Here is a 22,014-nt window from a genome sequence, read left to right on the forward strand (position 1 = left end):
TATCTGCTTTTCTTTTTCTGCTACTTAATTTTATTATTTTCGAAGCAGGAGATACATCTAACTTAGAACAAGCAAAATCCAATATGCTGGCAGCTTCCTCATTAGGAATATAAATGTCATTAACAAGGTTCTGGATTCACAAAAAATATTTTTGAGCAACAATTTGGGCACGGAATTTCCAGGAATCACATTAAGTTTCACTTGGGAAGCTGTAAGTTTTATTTCCCTCAAACCTTTAGTAATAGGCATTTTATGAACTTTAAGTGGACCACAGCACTGTCTTCCAAAAATGTGGTTGTACTAAAGAATATATTTCTTCTCATGATACTAACACACTGATGTTACAGAAGAACTTACTCAAAATTTAAAGTAAGTTTGTCTATCTTCATCAAAGTCATTGACATTTTTCAAGTTTTTTGAAACTGAACCAGAAACAGTTTTGTGACATACTTCACTTGCTATCTGCCCAACAGAGCACTGTTCATCCACGTTATTGCATTCCAGTTACTCTCTCAAATTACACACAGAACAAAGCACATAATACAATACACTCTCAATGAATTATGTACGTCCACTCTAACAGAGGTGTCAGAACAGACTGACTACAACAATGCCATGCCCAGCAATAATGTACTTCTACAATGCCACACCCAGCAATAATGTACTACTTAATTGACAATAAACCTAAATGTTTTATTACCACAGAACAAAAGCAAAAGCTCCTATTGTTTAATATTGCATTATTAAAAATAAATAAACTAAATGAATATTGGGTGATAGTGTTAACTAAATACATGTCACAATTAAATTTTATTACAATGAAACAATAAACATTTAAATAGGCAACAGCTGTAAGATCAGTTTTAGGGTAATGTGAATTATTTCCTCATTTTCAAAAATTCATATCTTTGTTCAGTCGGGTATCAATGTTGAAATTTTTACGGTATGTTGCTATTGTATAGGAGTACCAACTGTGCAAAAATAATATATTTATATTCAGTCCCACCTGAGATAACTAACCCCAAACTTTACAAAAAATGAAAATTTTCAAATTTAAAAAAAATTCATAAAAAATTAAGGAGATATTTGTAAGTGTTCTAGCTCTATATGAGTGTATTAGTGTATGATATCTAACTGTAGGAAAAAAATACACTCATAAATCACTCCTTGTTTGTTATTTCCTTAAAAGCTTTTTTAATGTCCTCTAACCCTAGGCCATCCAGTGGCTGTTCATTATCCAATTCATGCTAACAATCATTAGAGATAACCTCTGCTTGCTCTCTCTCTCTATTCAGCAGGTCATTAAAGTACCTTCACCATCTTTCCAGAGTCTGTTTACTCTCACTTATTATGTTTCCTTCTTCATCTCTAACCAACCTGTTTATTTGAGCAAATTGTCTTCTACCATTGTTTACTTTTATAGAGAACGTCCTTGATTCATTCTTCTTCGTGGACAATTCCATACATTCTATTTCAGCCTTAGTCCATTCCCTCCCCTTCCCCCCACCCCCCCCCCCCCCGCCCCCCCAGGTCTGGAGGTTAGAATAGGCCTGAGGTATTCCTGATTGTCGTACAAGGCAACTAAAAGGAGGTTTACATGTTTTGAGCTTCATGTGATGGTTCCCTGTAGAGTTTGACCTCCATTCTTCAAAATTCTCCTGAAGAACGAGCCAATTGGGGAAGGGCGCCTTATAAAGTGCATTGTGTCCATCGTGCATTGAGATCTTTAGCCCACTTTCTCGTCGCCGCATAGCAGTCCTGCCCATTCTCCATCACTTGGGCAAGGACACCTTCCTGGGTGTGTTTTCCACCATGCACTATGCAGTGTAGATTTCTGTGTTGCTGATGACCATGGACTTCTTTGCACCTGATATCCAGCATGGTAGCCAGTCCGTTGTGGTGGGGCCGCCATGTACCCTGTTGTTTGTAGCCTCCCGACAACACACAGATTGTTCTGCTGATGCCTGCACTGTTAACTCCCCACATATGCCAAGGGGTAGATGCCCATCCCCGTGTGGCATCGGGACTCCTGGCAATGGCCATCCTGCCAGGTGGCCTTTGTTGCGGCTGGGTGGCACCCGTGGGGAGGCCCCCTGGTCTGAGTGGGTGGCATCATGCCGAATGACATGTGATGAAGCGTAGCCCATCATCTCTTGCTGGGGGTGAAACACCAGCTGTCTCTAAGCGATCACGAGCTCAATTGAAAGCACAGAAGTATGAACCCAAATAGTTCCCGTCCCTGGCCACACTATGGGAGGAACGTCAGGCTAAGGATGGCAGCAGATCTTATTCGCCCCGGTACCTTGTATGTTCGAGAGCTGATGGGGGTAATCTTTCATGACGATGAAGCCTCAGTTTTTTGTTGAGCATTTAGAGGACAAGTTCCGGGAGGTGGAGTGCTTGTCCAAAATGAGATTTGGGTCATTCTTGATCAAAACAGCATCCTCTGCCCAGTCGTGGGAGTTACTCGCTTGTGACAAGCTGGGGGATGTTTTTGTAACCATCACACCCCATAACAGCTTAAATATGGTCCAGGGTATCATATTTCACAGAGACCTTCTTTTGCAGTCCGACAATGAGCTGCGCGCCAATTTAAAGCATCGAGGTGTACATTTTGTGCGGCATGTCCACCAGGGTCCAAAGGATAATGAGGTTGCCATCGGTGCCTTCATCTTGGCCTTTGAGGGTGATACATTGCCTGAGAAGGTCAAGGTGATGGTTTACCGGTGTGATGCAAAGCCCTATATCCCTCCCCTGATGTGGTGCTTTAAGTGCTGGAAGTTCAGCGCTATGTCTTCCCACTATACTTCCAGTGTCACATGCCAAGATTGCAGATGCCCATCACATCCCAAAACTCCATGTGCCCCACCTCCCATCTGTGTCAACTGCGGAGAGCACCATTCAGACTTGCTCGTCTGACTGCAGAATTCTCCAGAAAGAAAGGAAAATCATGGAGTACAAAACCCTGGCCTGACTGACTTACACTGAGGCTAACAGAAAATTTGCATCTTGTGCGTACGACATTATCTTACTCCGCCGCTACAACAGCTTTGGCACCATCGGCTCCACCAACCCAGGTCACCTCTCAGAGCTGAAAGACTACAGCTGCCCCCTTGATGGTGGGACATTCCCTCCATGTTGCTCCTGCACCACCTACTTCAGGAGCAACACCCTCCCTCCCCCCAACCATCGGGGAAGTCCATCCCCACTTCTAAGCAGGAGAAGCATAAGCCTTCTTCAGCTTCTCTCGCTAGGAAGGGGTCCCTTGGGTCACTCCCTTCCCAGGTTTCTTCTACCTCGAAAGACGACACCCACCAGTGGCAGAAGAGCCCAAAAGCAGTTGGTCGTAGGGCTTCACACTCATCCTCAGTCCCAGAGACTAAGTCAGTGAAGTCCTCCCAACCAGGAAAACCCAAGGAGCAATGAGAGAAATACAAAAAGAAAACCCCCTAATACCAAGGAAATTGTGGTGGCACCCACACCACCACTGCCTACAAGCTCTGCGGCTGAGGATGGGATGGAGATTTTGGCGTCCGCTGAGGACCTATATCCCGCCAGACCCGCAGACACAACGGATATAGACCACTCGGGCAATAAATCAGTGGCAGCAGGTGAGACTGAGGCATAAACTGCCTCATTGAATGTTCCATGCATTCCCAGTCTCAAGATGTCATCCTCCAGTGGAATTGCGATGGTTTTTTCCACCACCTGGCTGAGCTACAGCAACTGTTAATCTTTACACCTGCTATCTGCAGTGCCCTCCAGGTAACCTGGTTTCCAGCAATGCAGCCCCTGCCCTCCGCGGCTATAAGGGGTATTACACGAACCGTAGTGACTAAAATTGAGTATCATGTGGAGTTTGTGTTTATGTCCTAAACTTGGTCTGTAGTGAACATTGCCCCTTCAAACCCCTCTTGAAGCTGTGGCTGTCAGAATAAGGATGACACAGGAAATAACTGTCTGCAATGTATATCTTCCTCCAGATGGTGCAGTATCCCTGAATGTATTAGCTGCACTGATCGATCAACTCCCTAAACCTTTCCTACTTCCGGGAGATTTTAATGCCCATAACCCCTTGTGGGGTGGTTCCATGCTTACTGGCCAAGACAGAGATGTCAAAACTTTACTGTCGCAATTCGACCTCTGCCTCTTAAATACTGGGGCTGCCACACATTTCAGTGTGGCTCATGGTAGTTACTCGGTCATTGATTTTTCTATTTGCAGCCAAGGACTTCTCTTATCTATCCACAGGAGAGCACATGACTACCTGTGAAGTAGTGACCACTTCCCCATCTCTCTAACACTGCCCCAGTGTCAGGCACACGGACGCCTGCCCAGATGGGCTTTTAACAAGGCGGACTGTACAACTCTCAGCTCTGCTGTTACCGCTGAATCTCCCCCACACGGTAACATCGATGTGATGGTTGAGCAGGTGAGTAGCACAATTGTTTCTGTGGCGGGAAACGCAATCCCTTGCTCTTTAGGGTGCTCAAGGCATAAGGCAGTCCCTTGGTGGTCGCCGAAAGTTGCTGAAGCAATTAAGGAGCGTCGGTGAGCTCTACAGCAGCACCCTTCCCTGGAGTACCTCATAGCCTTGAAACGGCTCCGTGCCCGTGTTCGCTACCTTATCAAACAATGGAAGGAGGAGTGTTGGGAGAGATAAGTCTCTACCATTGGATGCCACACATCACCTTTCCAAGTCTGGACAAAGATGAAACGTCTTTTCGGGTACCAGGCCCCAACAGCTGTCCCTGGTGTTAGCATAAATGGCGAGTCATGTACTGACGCAAACGCGATTGCCGAGCACTTTCTCGAGCCTCTGCATCGGAGAATTACCCTCCAGCCTTTCGCACACTCAAATGGCGGCCGGAAGGGAACATCCTCTCATTCACTGTATGCTGCTGTGAATCCTACAATGCCCCATTTACAGAGTGGGAGCTCCTCAGTGCCCTTGCACATTGCCCGACAAAGGTCCTGGGCCTGATCACATCCACAGCCAGATGACTACAAGCAACATCTTCTCGTCATCTTCAGCTGGGTCTGGTTCGATGGCATCTTTCCATCGCAGTGGTGGAAGAACACCAACATCCGGTGCTCACATTCTGTAAAAACCCGCTTGATGTGGATAGCTATCGACACATCAGCCTCACCAACGTTCTTTGTAAGCTGCTGGAATGTATGGTATGCTGGTGGTTGGGTAGGGTCCTGGAGTCACGTGGCTTGCTGCCTCCATGTCAGGGCAGCTTCCACCAGGGTTGCTCTACCACTGATAAATTTGTGTCCATAAAGTCTGCCATCTGAACAGCCTTTTCCAGACGACAACACCTACCTGATTGCCGTCTTTCTTGACTTACATAAAACATACTACACAACTTGGCGACATCATTTCCTGGCCACATTGTATGAGTGGGGTCTCTGGGGACCACGCCCGATTTTTTTAAATATCGAAAACTTCCTGGCGCTCAGCACTTTCCGTGTCCAAGTTGGTGACTCCCATAGTTCCATTCATATACAGGAGAATGGAGTTGCGAAGGGCTCTGTATTCAGTGTGTGTCTATTTTTAGTGGCCATTAATGGTTAGCTGTCGGGTTGCCAGTCTCACCTTTTGTGTATGCAGACGACTTCTGCCTTTCGTACTGCTGCTCCAGTACTGTTGTTGCTGAGCGGCACCTCCAGGGAGCCATCCACAAGGCGCAGTCATGGGCTCCAGCCCACGGCTTCCAGTTTTCAACCGCAAAGCCATGTGTTAGGCACTTCTGTTGGCGTTGTACTGTTCATCTGGAACCCTCACTTTACCTTAATCACGATCCACTCACTATAGTGGAGACATACCAGTTCCTAGGACTGGTTTTCAACACTCGATTGACCTCATCTTCGTCAGCTTAAGCAGAACTGCTGGCAGCACCTCAGTGCCCTCCGTTGCCTGAGCAACACCAATTGTTGTTGCAGATCGCTCTACACTGCTGCAGCTCTACAGAGCCCTTGTCCAATCCTGAATTCACTATGGGAGTGTGGTTTATGGTTCGGCAGCACCTTCAGCATTTCATTTATTCGACCCTGTGCACCACTGTGGTGTTCGATTAGCGACAGGAGCTTTTAGGAAGAGTCTGGTGACCAGCCTATTGGTGGAGGCTGGTGTCCCTCCACTGCTTGCCAGTTAAGCAGCACACATTCTTAGTTCCCCTGAGCACCCAAATTATCGTTACGTCTCCTTTCCCGCCTGCGGCAGTCCATCTCCCGCATCGGCTGCCCAAATCGGGGCCAACAATTGCGGTTCATGTGTGGTCCCTTCTCTCCGAACTGGAGTCCTTCCCTTTACCACCTCTACTTGCGGTTCATTCACGTACGCCTCCATGGTGTACACCTCGGCTGCAGCTTCATCTGGACCTTTTGCATGGCCCTAAGGGCTCCATTAACCCTGCTGCTCTCCGCTGTCACTTCCTCTTGATTCTTGACGTGTTCCGGGGCTCTGAAGTGGTTTACACCGACGGTTCAATGGCTGATGGTCACATAGGCTTCGCATATGTTCATGGAGAACATATTGAGCAGCACATCTTGCCAGTTGGTTGCAGTGTTTTCACTGCAGAGCTGGCGGCCATATCTCGTGCTGTTGAGTATGTCTGCTCATGCCCTGGCGAGTCATTTCTCCTGTGTACTGACTCATTGAGCAGCCTGCAAGCTATCGACCAGTGCTACCCTCGCCACCCTCTGGTAACGTCCATTCAGGAGTCCATCTATGTTCTGGAACAGTCCTGCCATTCTGTGGTGTTTGTGTGGACCCCAGGACACATCAGAATCCCCGGCAACAAACTTGCTGACAGGCTGGTGAAACCGGTGATGTGGAAACGGCTTCTGGAAATAGGCATCTCCGAAGCTGACCTGCATTCTGTCTTACACCGCAGGGTTTTCCAGCATTGGGAGACGGAATGGCACAACAGCACGCACAACAAACTACGTGTCATTAAGGAGACTGTGTGGAAGTCTTCCACGCAGGCCTCTCGCAGGGAATCAGTTGTCCTCTGCCGACTCCGCATTGGCCATACGTGGCTAGCGCATGTTACCTACTGCGGTGCGAGGACCCACTTCAGTGTCGCTATGGCTCCCAAATGACAGTAGTCCACCTCTTGCTGGACTGCCCACTTTTAGCCACTCTGTGGCAGACTTTTAACTTTCCCAGCACCCTGCCTTTGATGTTGGGTGACAGTGCCTCCACAACAGCTTTAGGTTTAAGTTTTATCTGTGAGAGTGGGTTTTATACTTCTGTGAAGGTTTTAGTGCATGTCCTTTGTCCCTCTGTGTCCTCCACCATGTTTTTAGGGTGGAGGTTTTAATGTGTTGCAGAGTGGCTGACTTTCCTTTTTTATTCTCGTGGTTGGCCAGCCACTGCAATCTGCTTTCATGTTTTACTCTCTTGTGTTTCTCTGTTGGTTTCTTGTCCTCTTTTGTTCATTTTAGTATTTGTTGCCTTCCCTTCATTCTTGTGGCTTTTCATTTCTTTCCATTTTGTGTTATATGTTCTGTCCGTTTTACTCTCACACTTGTGGCATTGTTTTTATTAGAAACAAGGGACCAATGACCTCATAGTTTGGCTTCTTTTCTCGCATTTAAACCAACCAACCATTCCCTTCCCTTTCGGCAATGTCACCTCTTTGATCTTTCTTTTCTCTCGATAATCCTCCAAGCAGCTTCTTGTGCAGTTCACCTGTAATGCCTTCTGGTATGCACTGTTCTTCTATTCAGTCACTCTTATAATTGTCAAACCATTCGGGCCTTATTGATTTTCCCTCCATTCCTAGTGTTTCCTTAGCTGAAATGTGTATAGCTCGTTTTATAGTCAGCCATTTTTGTTTCGTGTCATTACTGTCTTGTATTGTTCCTTGTTCTTGTTCTAGGGCCTGAGAAACTTTCTGACAGTGCGATTTGCAAGTGCTGCGATATTGTACCTTTCTTACCTAGTACGTCTTTTTTTCTGAGCATTTGATATCCTAGCTCTTATCTTGGCCATTACAAGAAAATGAACTGAATCCACATTAGGGCCATGAAAGATTAGAACATCCACATTAGGGTCACGAAAGATTCGAACATCCAATAAATTGGATATATGCCTATGATAAATTTGATTAATGGTTTCACCATAAGGTGACTTCCATGTGGCCTTATGTATCTCTCCTTATGGGGAATCCTGCTAGATCCCACTATCATATTCCAGGAGGCTGCAAAGAGGATCAGTCTTATTCCATTATCGTTAGTGGTTCCATGTTTACTGTGGGGCTCCAATTACAGGCTGGAACATGTCTTCTCTTCCAAGTTGTGCATTAAAATCACCCAGCACAACCTTGATGTCGCTCACATAATACTGGTTACAAAAACCTGGTTGAAACCTGAAATTGATAGCAGTGAGATTTTTGCAGATAATATAAGTGTGTATCAAAAGGATAGGCAAATTTGAAATTGAGGTGGTTTATTTATTGCTATAGAGAAGAAACTCAACTCCACAGAGATAGAAATTGAAGCTGTATGTAAGATTATTTTTGGGTAAGGCTTGGGTATCAGAGATAGGAATAAAACCATAATTTGGTCCTTCTATTGCGTATTAGACTCGTGACTTGATGTAACCGAAAACCTCATTTTGCTTGTACACAAGTTCCCCAGTCATGCTTTAATGATTGGTGGAGATGTTAATTGTTGAACAATCAACTGAGAAAATTACAGTTTTGTTAGTAGTGGGGGTGATGAGAAAGATTACTAAATGTTTTCTGAGAAAGATTACTAAATGTTTTCTCTGAAAACTACGTAGAACAGATTGTTTGGAACCCCAGTCATGATGGAAGTGTATTGGATCTAATGGCAACAAATAGACATCACCTCTTTGAGGGTGTCCACATTGAAACTGGTATCAGTGATCATGACTTGCTTGTGACAACAGTGTTTATCAAAGTACAAAGGACAACTAAGATGAGCAGAAATATGTTAAATAAGCTAGATAAAAAAATCAGTAGGGTCATATATCAATGAGGAACTTGAGCCATAGTTCCTCTACATGCACCTTCCCCGTGTCCAAGGTTTCAAGTTCAAAAGAGTAGTTGACCATCCACCAGATAGATATTTATGCAGTAGAACCGTTAATAATGGGAGGAACCTTCCTTGGTATACACTGTAAATAAATAACGGCATTATTTGACTATAGATAGAGATACTGAATGAAACGTGTTTGGCTGTCAAGAGAGCAGTGCATAAAGCCTTCAGTGCTGCCGTAGTAGAGTAGTGTCAAATGATCTTTCACAAAACCCAAAGAAATTCTGGTTACATAAAAGGCTGTTAGGGCACCAATGTTAGTCTAGTCCGTAGTGAATGAGATAGGAATTGAAATTGAAGATAGCAAAGTAAAATCTGAAATGTTTAACTCTTTTTCAAATGTTCCTTTACAAAGGAAAACCCAGATGAATTTAGTGTTGGTGATGTTGAAAAATAGCTGAAATCAGAAAAATAGAACAAAGCCCCAGGGCCCTTGTCTTTAGCGACTTCTTGGATGACTGTGATGACTGTGTTGTACAGTGTTATTCGTAAGACTGCCAGAAAATTAAGATATATAGAGAAAAATGGCATGCTGTGTCATCGCACGAAATTTAAATTCATAATATTTGCGGCAGCGTCAGACCCTCTTGTAACTATAATATATCGTGGATCCCTCAAACAAAAAATATGCCCATGTTTGGAAGAAAGCACAGGTAACACCCGTCTATAGGAAGTGCAGTAGAAGTGATCCACAAAACTACTGTCCAACATACTTGACACAGATTTGTTGTAGAATTTTAGAATATATTCTGAACTCAAACATAATGAGGTATCTTGCACAAAATGACCTCCTTGGTGCTGGCAAGCATCTATTCTGAAAACATAGAGCACATGCAACCCAACACTGTGTTCATCACATGATGTACTGAAAGCTTCAGATTAAGGTAGTCAGGTAGATGCAGTATTTCTTTATTTCTGAAAAGCATTTGACTGAGTACTACACCTAGATTTATTGTCAAAAGTACGTTCATATGGGCTATAAAGTGAAATTTGTGACTGGATTGAGGACTAACATTTGTGGAAAATACTGTCCCACACTGTGCAGTAGCTTATGGAGTATGTATTTCTATGGTTGTTTTTTGTGTGTGTAAAATGTGATTAGTTTGTCAGTTTAATTTGCTCCTTGCCAAGTCCCTTTCCTATTTGGTTCTCTGGAGTTTGTATTGTTTTACTTAGTCGGACTTCCTATTCTGTAGGTATTCATTGCCTCTTTCTATTTCTAGATTTAGCCTTCTTCAAAGTCTGAGAGAGGCTACTTCCCTGACGGCTTTTCAATAGCTATTTGGAAAAAACTCAACACTAGTTTTTAATTACTGTTGAATAACATACTGACTTGTTTCACATTAACCGTATATACACATCTTCATATGTATAGCATAAAATTACTCTCAATATCAATGTCCAACACTGCTGCTACATAGAACAAATCAATCTGCCCGAATGTAAGATTCCATTTATCATTTTTGGAGACTCATTTGCATTATTAAAATTACATACCTTCCTAACGGCTTCTGCACCTCTTCAAAGTAGGTTGGTGATCCTCGAAACTTACATATTTGCACTCGAGCAGGTACGTCCCCCTGACAAAGTTGCTGGAATCACTGTTCCATCATGACATGTCCCACATCCAAAAAAAATAACATACCTGCACAATACCTGCTTTATCACCTATGATAACTTTTTATGAAGTTTTCGTTCATGGATATTGTTTGTTTGTAAGAAGACATTGGGATATACACATGTTAAGAAAATGTTCTTCTCTACAAATGCTGTCGACATTCGAAGTCTGTCACTTGTTCCCCACTAAGGAATTGTTCTCAAGGTTTTTATCTAAGTTCTGCATTAAAATTTCAGATTAAGATGTTGTAACAGGATTATCTATCATTTACTGGCTTTGCGTAACTCTTTGTGGAGGTTGGCTTTGCGTAACTCTTTGTGGAGGTTTTCAATCTCTTCATTATAATTCAGTATAATAGGAAACGGTTGGTGTCTAAACTTTCTTTCCATGGAATATCTTTTATTCATTTTTGAAACCAGTTTTAGTATTTAATCAGCTGTTCTTTCAATATAATCGCACTCCTTGCTTAGTTTCAATGTAGTAAAGCATATGTCCTCATTTAATTATTTAAAAAAATGTAATTCATTTGAACTTCAATTGTAGGCCTGCTCCCGCTTTTCAAATTCCAGTAACCTGTTCTCAGATTCTAATGTTCTTTGAAGTGGTGATCCCAAATAAAAACTAGTGTAGGCACACGTTTAGACACCATTTGTTGTAGAATATTAGAATTTATTCTGAGCTCAAACATTATTATCTCCAACAGAAATCTTTGCCAACCAGCAGATTCCGAAAACAACATAATGTGAAACCCAACTTGCACTTTCCACATATGAAATACTGAAAGGAATGGATCAAGACAGTCGTGCGGTATTTCTGGATTTCCACAACTATGCTTTAAAAAGTGTGGTCGTAAGGGATATCTGGAAAATTTTGAAACTGAGTTGACAATTTTTGTTTCAGTAGGGAGGACACAGCAAGTTATGGGATGTGTTGGTACCCTTGCTGTCCATGTTGTATAGACATTGAGGATAATATAATAGTAATGTCAGACTTTTTGCAAGTGATGCTGTTATCTGTAACGAAGTATATTCTGAAAGAAGTTGCACAAATACTGTCGAGCCTTGATTAAATTTCGAAGTGGTGCAGGGATTGCCAAAGTGCGTTAAACATTCAGGAAAGTAAAATTGTACACTTAACAAAACAAGAAAGCTGTAGTAACATCAATGAGTCCAAGTTGAAAACAGTAAACTCTTAGAAATGTTTGGTTGTAATACATTGTACTGTCACATAGCCTCCGTTTTGGGTAAGGCAGGTAGCAGACTTGGGTTGTTGGTAGAGTAGTAGAGAAATATGTTCCGTCTACATGGTTAATGCTTACAAATCACTTGTGTTGACCATCCTGAGCATTGCTAAAATGTGTAGGAGCCATACCAAATAAGATTAATTGGGGGTATTGAATGTATACAGAGAAGGGCATGACAAATGGTTACAGGTCTGTTTGACTTGTGGGAGTGTGCCATAGATGTTGAAAGAACTAAACTGGTGCTTTGGAAGATGGTGTAAATTGTCCAGAAAGGTCTATTTTACACAGTTTCAAGAGCCAGCTTTATATGAGGAGTCGATGAATACCCGCTACATATCACTCTTGTAAGGATTGTGAGGACAGGATTAAATTAATTACAGTGTGCACAGAGGAATTTAAACAATTATTCTTCTTGTGCTCCATACGTAAATTGAATGGAAGAAGGGGGGGGGGGGGGGGAAGTCCTAATAACTGATACAATGAGAAGTACCTCTCTACCATGCACTGCAGTGGTTTGGGGGTATGCATGTACATACAGATGTTTTTAAGGTAACATTACCTTCTTAGCCAAACTTAGTGTGATGTGGACACACAAGTAATGGGATACATCCTGTGGCTGAATTGTTGTGGATTTCCCAGTGCATTGCTCACACCATTGTTTCATCTGGGTCGGAATACTAATGCTCCATGTCCTCTGACAACCTGGTTAGTTGACATCTCAGTGTCCTCTAAAGTAGTCAGTCAAGGCTTACCTTGGCAGTGCAAATGTCTGGATTTGACATACTTTTTCTAGCCTGGTTGGTTCTCACGATCAACACTAAAGTGTAATAGTGAGCTGTTATGTAAAGTTCCACTGCTCCCAGTCTACCAAGCTTCAGAATTATTTCCTACTTCCTGAGTAGGGAAAAAGATCTTAACTTTTGCTAAGCAAGAGTGTTGCTCGTGCCACAACCATGGTTAGTCAGCAGTTTGAACTCAACACCAGTTAAGCCAAGTCAATATATTTCCATGTGTAGAAAGTTCTGCCAGTGACAAATTTTTAACTGCATTACAGACACCCAGGCTTCCCAAATCAGTATATGAAATATGTATGATCACTACTAGACACACAAACAGCCCAGAGTTTTAATTCTGTCTTGTGTGTGCAAGCCATGGGATAAAATAAGATGCAACTCGGAGAAATAGTGCAGTTCTGGGAGAAGTTAATGAAACCATCCCTTTACTAGATTTCATGTATGGTTATGTGTTCTGGTGTTGAATGCCAACGGATAAGATTGGCTAGCTGTCAGAGGTCAATTATGCACAGTTAAATGCAGTACCTATTGGTTCAAGGGAGACTTGCTTAGCGTCTTTTGTTGGACACCTGCCTTACAGTACTATTCGATCTCAGTAATGTAGCACTTTTTTTTTTTACATGTTTGATATTTGGGTTTCCAGTACAAGTTACCTTGTCACCCTAGCATGGAGTACTACACAAAGTATACAAAATGTAAAAATTCCATGTGCATGAAGTTTCAACACACACCAGTTATCTGCAGACATAAAATATCTCGGAAAGGATGTGGTTAGAGAGAAAACATTCCCTCACAAATTATTTTCATTGTAACTGTACTTGTGAACTAAGCAGATTTGTCTGTTTTGGATTGAGCTGCTTGTTCAAAGCTGTTAATGCCTATGGTCATGGCTCTTCAGCATTTAAAGACAAAAGTTCTATGTAACACAGTTAATATTACTGACACACAACCAACATGCTGCAGATCTATTTGCATTAACCCTCAAGCACAAGGTCTTGTCATAAAATTATTGATATCAAGTAAGGAATGCAGAGTAAAGACTTCATCAATACGAAGGATTGCAGATTGAGAGAAGCAGCAGCAGCAATTTGATAAAACTGATGATCTACCCATAAATTTAACAAGACATACTTCTTCAGTTGGTATATGTAAAGCAGCTTTGGGGGTTAAGAAAATTGTGGAAAGTTGCTTAAAGGACTGGTGGATTCATATTACGCCATAGATATCAGCCCTTAAAAAGAAATTGCTTTCGCAAAATAGTGTATAGTTCTATTAGAAGCACTGCGTTGCATTTGGGGCGAGAAGGCAAGATATAATACGTTTTTTAATGGAGGATTGTTTTCTTCACATGCAGTATCTCGTACTTATCAAATAAAAAGAATAATTTCCCCACATTAACAAACCCATTCGTTTTTTGCGATGCATGAGTGTGTTTTTTGTTCTTAAAATACGATTTTATATTAAATAGAAATAACATTAGTTCGCCAAAATGTACTTATGCAGCATGTATAATTGAAGTCTGAGCAGGCACTACGTCAAAGTGGCCAATATAAAGCCCGAGTGTTCCCTCCCATTACCGAAGTACCACGAATCCAGCAGCTATATTTGTTCTTTATCTGTCAGTGAGTAGGCCTTTCAAGTTTGAAACTACCGAACTATAGATTCGCGTATCATAACGAATAGTTGGTAGTTTTCCGGAAGGCTGAAAGAAGTCTGAGGCGTAATTTTTCTGTTAATAATCATAAGGCTTTCATGGAACATCAGAATTAGAAAAACATGCGCCATTTTACTAATGGGCAGTCATTTGGGTTTGGGGAGGTTTTCTGTGACAAACCCCGTGAAGTTTAGCCAATTTGCTCACATGAATAACGTATGAAATCCGAAAATATTTAAATTTTGTAAAAATAATTAATGCTCATATGTTCGAATCGTAGCCGTGAGCGGCATATATGTTGTTCTTGTAGTATTTTGTTGATAATCAGTTACGCAACTTAGTTTTTCCACACCCGTTTAATCTATACGACAAAGCACGAAATGTGTGAAGTATTTATTAATTGCACTTTGACTTAGTATCGTCGTTCTATCCTTAAAGCGCAACAATTCTGTATTATCATCTGTAAAATGTAACGTCTTAACTATTTCTCAGAAATCACAGTGAAATTTTACAACTCTACTCGACGCCCACAGCCAAGGTGAGTATTTATTGTGGCTTGCATTTTACTAAATAGTTCTCCATTATCAGAGTAGAAACGCCGAGGGGATCTGTGTTAGGGAGAGAGCAGGTAGGAATACCTCCAGGCTATTTGGAAATGGAAAGGTACATGTACGTTGCCACGGCGTCGGAGGAGGCTGCTGGTGGGAAGATCAAAACCAGTTCTACGCGCTGTGTTGCCGGGTTTACCTCCAATAGAAAGAAAAATCGGCCTCGTATTGAAACTTTACAATTAAAACTTCTTCATCGAATGGTTTGTAAACCAGTCATTACGTACTCTCGAACGGGACTGAAACGAAGATTTACATATACATTTAGTGGCTCCTGTAAGCACCAGAGTCGTGATTTGTGATTGGGAAAGATAGCACGAGAAGCGCGCCAACAAGTTCAGGTACAAGGTTCTCCCCCCTCCACAGCCAGCACCTCTTGGCCGCTAGAGCGTTCTTCAAGGCCAGCCGCCATAGTTGTTCTGGTTTGACAGCGAGACGCTAGGAGATATGTTAAGATGCTTGTGGTAGATTATGCTTTTAGAATACCGGTATTGTTTCCGAAAAGGTGAGGCGTTGGGCTGTTTGTCACAGGAAATAATCGTAAGTACAAAATAATAACTTGCGAAGTATTGTGTGTCGTAGTTACGTAGGTTCCGGGAGAATACAATGTAAGTTAATCTCGCCTTTGTGTTGAAAAGATGTGATGCTCGTTGAAGTAAAGTTATCCTATGGTTTCAAAAACCGTGCACGTTTTTGCTTCTTTCTTTTCTGACGTAGAGGGGTCAGCTAGTGTCAGTGGCCAGCGGGTCATTACTGCGTGCCGTGCTGCGTTGCCTTGCCGGTGACGGTTGAATTCACCGAAGAGAACACGCTTACATTTTGGGGAATTCGATGCGGCAATAATCTCTTGCCATGGCATTAGTAACAACTAGCTTTCGGAGCAACCGTAGAATGGCGTGGAGGTAAATTGAATTTAAACTTTTGTCTTGTGTATGAATGTAAAATGTTTTCGGTGGGTAAATGTGCCCTGATATGTGACTATATCGTTGACACAATGTTTCGTACGAAGTGGTTTGCACATTGTATAACAAGAAATCGTAATGATTCCTATTGTGAAAATATACTCGTATTTATATTTTAATGAGTTTAACGGTTAAAATGAGAAATATGTTAGCTTACATATTTGAGGAACTGTCTTGTGGTTTTATTGGTATGGTCTAACCATGTTCAAGCAATTTCCGGACCAGATTTTGCATTACTCTGTGTGAAAGATTTTAATTTTCTTAGTAAAGAAAAGATAAATAAAATTATGCGCTTTTGCTAATTTCAGAATAAAAACTTTCCGACGTGACTTTTCTCTTCATCAATACGAACAAAATATGTTAGCTTATACTGCAGAAGCAGATAAGCAAAAATATATTGGTTCTGTTGTAGTCTCTTTCAGCATTTTCTTTTGATCTTTTTAAATCATTAAAAAGGAACAGGTAACAGTGTTTTTGACATCACCGAAATATTCATATGGCCCATGATGGGTGTAGGTCTTGTGTACATATATTGGAATTGTGACTAGATCCACACTCATCAAGGGATGTATGACTGCCAGCTGAAAAATATACCGTACCCCAGCGGTTGCAAGTAATATAGATAGGCAGCCAGAAAAAAAATATTATTTTGACAATTGTATCATTGTAATATTTTGTTTATCCTAGATGTGATAAGCAAGTAATGTCTTTTAAATCAGCTTTTGCTCCTAGGTTACATACTTTGTTCGTATAAGTGCTAGTGCCATAAGTTTGTTTTGGATTTTATGACCTTACCTAACTTGTGTAAATTGTTTCACAACTAAGTCTGTACTGTTTTTGTGTGACATTTTCTGATTCACGAATTTTCTGCAGTGGTTTGTATTGTGAATTTTGCATGTGTGTTAATATGCAGTGGATTGTAATTTGCCAATTGGATTTTTTTTATTAATGTTATTGCATTGGAATTAACTTGAGTATTGCACAAGTACTTCTAACATTCTGTTCCAAATTACATGAATATACACATACAACTTTACATATTTAACTTGCTTGTTTTCAGATATTTAATACTATGTCAAATAACTGCTTTTCTTATTTCTTAAGTGGTTCAGGGATAGAATTACTATCCATGGAGGTGTTTTCTGATAATTGCATGTTTATAGAAATGATTTGTGTTTTTGTGTATGTTACTATTGTAATGTGAATAAAGTTTTTGTTGGTAGGATACACAACTTTATGGTGCAGAATTCAGTTACAGTCTAATAAACACATCAGTTTGTGATATTTGTTATTTTTGCAGTTTTATAGAATTTTCTATGCATGATATGCCAGAAACTGCAGACATTTTTTTGCTTTCCTCCTCTTGAATTGGGGGCACTGGGAGAAGGGGCAAAGGTATCTTTCAAGAAGTCTTATCCACCAGCTTGTAATCCATTAGTAGTGTTATTTTGATATTCTCAATTAACCCTGGAACAGTAAGTGGTTCATGTCTTGTAATTTATTTTGTGTTAGCATTTTTTCACTTCTGAAGAACCCCTGTAAAGTAGCCTACAAGTGTTTTACTGTAGCTGACAGTAATTGTCTGCTCTGCTTGTTATTTCATTTACCCAGTTGTAATTCATTTTCTATATTACATAAACAGGATTACATGTATTTTATAGTTTTGTCTGTATTGTAAATTATGTGTATAAACTGTTGTGAAGAATTGCCTTGTACATCTGATGGAGCCTTGACCATCAAAGTTTCATTGGCTGCTGACGGGTTCAATAAAATACCTTGGCCGGTCTCAAATTTCTTAATACTTGGAATTCAAAATAAAGCGTGTGCTTGTTGTTTTAATAATGTGGTCATGGTTACAGGATCTGTTCTGTCAATTACGGATAGGCTGAAGGTAGCAGATAATTGTTTCTGGTCAGTGGCAACCACTGTTAATGATCAAAACTATTCGTAGTAGCATTTTATTATTCTTTACAATAAGACATGAGCTTTGAATACCCGGTTTAAAAAAAGTTTTATCTCCTTGTGCCACTTCTGTTAAGTGAGAACAAATCATGGTCTTTGTCTTTTGTGTGCAGTTTCCTATGTGGGGCAGGGATTGCTTAAATCTTCACCCAACAACTTTAAATTGGGAGTGTCTAGCTACGTTTGTATGTTACTAATCTGTATACTCATCACCCTCCCCACTTTCCTATGTGCAGTGACAGTGTCTGGACTTCCATTGTATTTGTGTTTCTCAGAATAGTTATATCAGAGTATAATGTGTCAAATCTGCAGGTGTTGCAGCAAGGGGTCAATAGAAACCCGAAGTGGGACATACAAGGTGCAAGAGAAGAGCAGAAGGGAAAAATTTGTTATATTTTCTGTATGCTAGGCTTGCATAATACCAGTTTGCTGAACTTACTGGTTAATTTGAGTATAGGATATAAAATGGCAGTAGCAATTAGCTTTTTACTACATTTTTTTCTGTAACTGAATTCTGCACAGGTGGTGTTAGTTAAAGGAAAGTATCTGTAATTGGTGTAGTTGCCGTGTACAAGCAGAGTGTCTAAGCATTCCAGGAGTGTGTGCACAATGTGAAATATAAAAATGCCAGTGGCTTTTGGCGGGTCTAGGTCTAGGTGACGTTGTGTTTGAACGTGACTAGATCCATACTCGTCTATAACTACTGGTACAGACACTTTTCATTTGGTACTCCTGGCTTTTAGGAAGGTCGGAAAAACGAAATCAAATTTTTTCTTACAAGTGTAAAATAAGTTTTGAGACACTTTGAAGGTAAGTACTAATTTTTTACAAATTAATTATGCTGTTACGCGAGTACCTTAATTTAGAAACTTGAAAAGATTTACATTTTGAAATTTTCCTCCACAATTTGTAAATAACTTATGGATGCCCATCTTGGTTAAGAGTTTAATTTTTGTATTATACATTTCAATAAATGGTCTGGTCATCAAAATATTGTTAATAAAAATATAATTGTTGGGACAGAAAGGTGATGCAGTGGTTAGCACACACTCTCTTAATTTGTGAGAACCATGGTTCAAATCCACATCTAGCCATGCAGATGTTGGTTTTTTTGTGATTTCCCTTAATTGCTCTTGACGAATGCCAGAATGGTTTCTTCCAAAGGGAGTGGCAGAGCTCATGCTGCATCGTTATATGTAGTACAATACTTCTGTAATACTATACATTTGTACTAAGACTTATAAGATTCAAAACTAGCTAGCAAATGTGTTGGGCTGTTATTGTAGTCTCTTGCCAGTGAAATGCTAAGTGTCATAGCACTGAAGTAGTGTGTGTTAACCATTTTGAAATTACATGAAACATTTTTTGATTTGTTTCCACTTGTTGCTTCATGCCATGCTTAAAGTAAAATAGAAGTGCCCTCTACAGGGTGTATACTTTCCAGGAAAAACGCAGGAATTTTTCATTATTTTAGTTGTCAGTTAATTTTTTTAAATTTTGAGTGATTAGAACTGACAATCTACCAAAGAATTTTGTGTTAGCCCACTACTTTAGAATAATACTGTAGCAAAGAAACTTAAACGAGAGAATAACACCAAAAGAACTGGCTATGATGCGTCATTATCATGAGCCTTGTTTTGAAGACCGTGCAATACAAAAAAACTGCTCTCAATGAGCCGTGATGTCACAACTGCTTACATTTCTAACAGGTCGCAAGAAAATATTGCGAATGGGGGTTTGTGAAGTGTTAAATAAAGCTAAATTTCCTCTTACTCGATATGAATAATGTTGCGTGTGAGAATGTGTGCCGAATTTCTTAAGTTGCACAGCGTTACACTCTCATTCAAAACGTAAACCGATAACCAGCCTCTTAGAAAAACTTTTGGGGCCAAAGGAACAGCTGTTTATGCTGTTACGTAATATTTATTGGCACGTTTATGTTTGATATATTGTAAAGGGTAATGCATACTAAAAAAAAAACCTTTAATTCTTTCACAGATTACAAATTACGTTATAATGGCAAACGTATAATTACCTTTCAAAAAAAATCCTATGAGAGTTCTTGAGCAATTTCACACGCTTTTCTGTTCTATGGAAAAGTAAGTGCTTGATGAAACATGTATTCAGCCAGGTAATCCACGAACTGTTTGATGCACAGCAGTGAATTTAATAATCATGCTTGTCAGATATATTCAGCTGCTGCAATTTAAACTGTGCTGTAAGGATTTTGTCTAACCACATCATTGGGAGGGAAAAACAGCAAAAAGTTTTTGGCAACTAATATTATGTATGGAAGCTTAGCTTTTGTTGCAGCTGTGCAGTATGTATATTACCTTAAACCATTAATTTTTCTTATTGTGCTACTTAAGTGATAACATCACGTGACTTGTGCTCTGAATACCTGCTGTCAGTGGCTAGTGAGATCATGTGAATGAGCTGTAATTGGGTGACAAAAGCACGTTGCAATCTCGAGTTAAGTGCTTTGTAAGCTGCCGAGTATTTGTATTTTTACTTATGTAATATGAAAATATGCAGTGTAAATGTTGTCATGCATCAAAGATCTTTACAAAAGATTCCCCCTCCCCTAAAGTGTCGGAAACTTCTGTCCTGGTGAATAAACTGATATCTTTTACAGCTCCGAGGGAAAGTATGATGTCACTTAAAATACACTTTCACTGCGGAAAAGTGGAATTTCACTAGAGAAGTGTTTTTTCGACTGAGAAAAAGTTTTTAGCTGGGAAAAATCTGGGAATTTTTTTTGCCTTATCTGCGTATACACCCTGCACCTATTTGAGGTTGAGTGACTATGCAGTGAGAGGAAGTTACACTGCCCCTCTCATTACAATCTTTACTGGGCTGCCCATTCCCCCAATACCTGTAATTAAACCTCAAAAGTTAACTAGTAGTAGATACAGATGAATTTTCTGCAGCAACGCAATTTTGCAGTATTCAGTAAGCATTGAGGTTAAACTTAAGTAATTTTCCCATTTGTGTGATCATATAAGAGAACTGACATCTGGTTTCAGAGAAAAGAGGATGTTCCTAAGGAAAATACTCCAGATGGCAGTGCAGTGAAGAAACTAGTATCACAAGGGCGTAGTCCAAGAGCAGTCTTCTCTCCAGCCAGTTTTTCTCCCAAAGTGTAAGCGTTTTCACTTTTTATATGCTGAGATGTATTACAAATTATGAATGCTATAAATTGGACGGACGGACGGACACACACACACACACACACACACACACACACACACACACACACACACACACACACACACACAGTGTGTAACATATATATTAGTTGTTCTACTGCACTGACCTGGATAACTGTAACAATGTTGTTCCAGTGCAACTCCATCTACGAAGTATGAGTCCCGAACTAATTCTGGTGACATTGTCTTAGAGCATGGGAACTGTGAAGGTGCCTCATGGTCAGCTCAAACTAAATTTACACCAATAGTTACCCATGATGAAGTAAAACACCAGAGGTTTCGTTTTATGTTTGAACGTCTTCAGGAGAAAGCGGAAATTTTGGATGATGTGATTCATGAATTGGGTCAAGAATTACTTCAGCAGAACAATCTTTCTGAACCCACAAACCCAACTGTAAGGCATGCGGTTAGTATTTTAAGTTGTTCTACAGATATTGAAACTGAAAAACAATCTTGTTTCTGCAAAGTATTTATGAAAGTTAAATCAGTAAATTGTGAATTATTGTGCTTTGTATTTTTTATTTTAGGAACTATTTGTAGCTGCTGGGAGAGTTTGTTGTGATGCTAATGGCAGACTAAACCCAACCTCTGTACTTTTGGAGAGTGAACAGAGTTTTGGTTGTGGAAAATCTGTTGCTCTCGACCTTAGCCAGCTTGAAACCTATTCGCTGTTTCCAGGACAAATAATTGCCATAGAAGGTGTTAATCTTGATGGAAAGAAAGTGATTGTTAAAAAACTGTACACAGATATAAAACCTGTTCTTGCAGACTCTTTCCCAACATTCAGCAAAGATGATGGTAAGACCTTACAACAAATTTGTATGTGCATAGTACTCAATGAAAGAAACTATTTTTATTGTTTAAAATCTTTTGTCCATATTTGTAGTAC

General features: G+C 40.5%; 1 protein-coding gene across 2 annotated transcripts in view; it reads left to right on the plus strand.

Annotated features, from left to right (window-relative positions):
• The window catches only part of LOC126175057 (DNA polymerase alpha subunit B), a 115,948-nt gene that overhangs the window by 88,156 nt on the left and 5,778 nt on the right, over positions 1-22,014 (plus strand). The window contains exons 3-6 of one of the 2 annotated variants that reach the window (XM_049921580.1): positions 14,877-14,922; positions 20,943-21,058; positions 21,261-21,531; positions 21,653-21,923. In XM_049921580.1, coding sequence (XP_049777537.1) covers positions 14,877-14,922; positions 20,943-21,058; positions 21,261-21,531; positions 21,653-21,923 — 704 coding nt within the window. Of the gene's footprint in view, positions 1-14,876; positions 14,923-15,376; positions 15,533-20,942; positions 21,059-21,260; positions 21,532-21,652; positions 21,924-22,014 lie in introns of those variants that run through there. The other variant, XM_049921589.1, reaches the window with a different exon arrangement.

This window comes from Schistocerca cancellata, chromosome 1 (genome assembly GCF_023864275.1).
Source record: "Schistocerca cancellata isolate TAMUIC-IGC-003103 chromosome 1, iqSchCanc2.1, whole genome shotgun sequence".
In the NCBI taxonomy this organism is placed as follows: domain Eukaryota; kingdom Metazoa; phylum Arthropoda; class Insecta; order Orthoptera; family Acrididae; genus Schistocerca; species Schistocerca cancellata.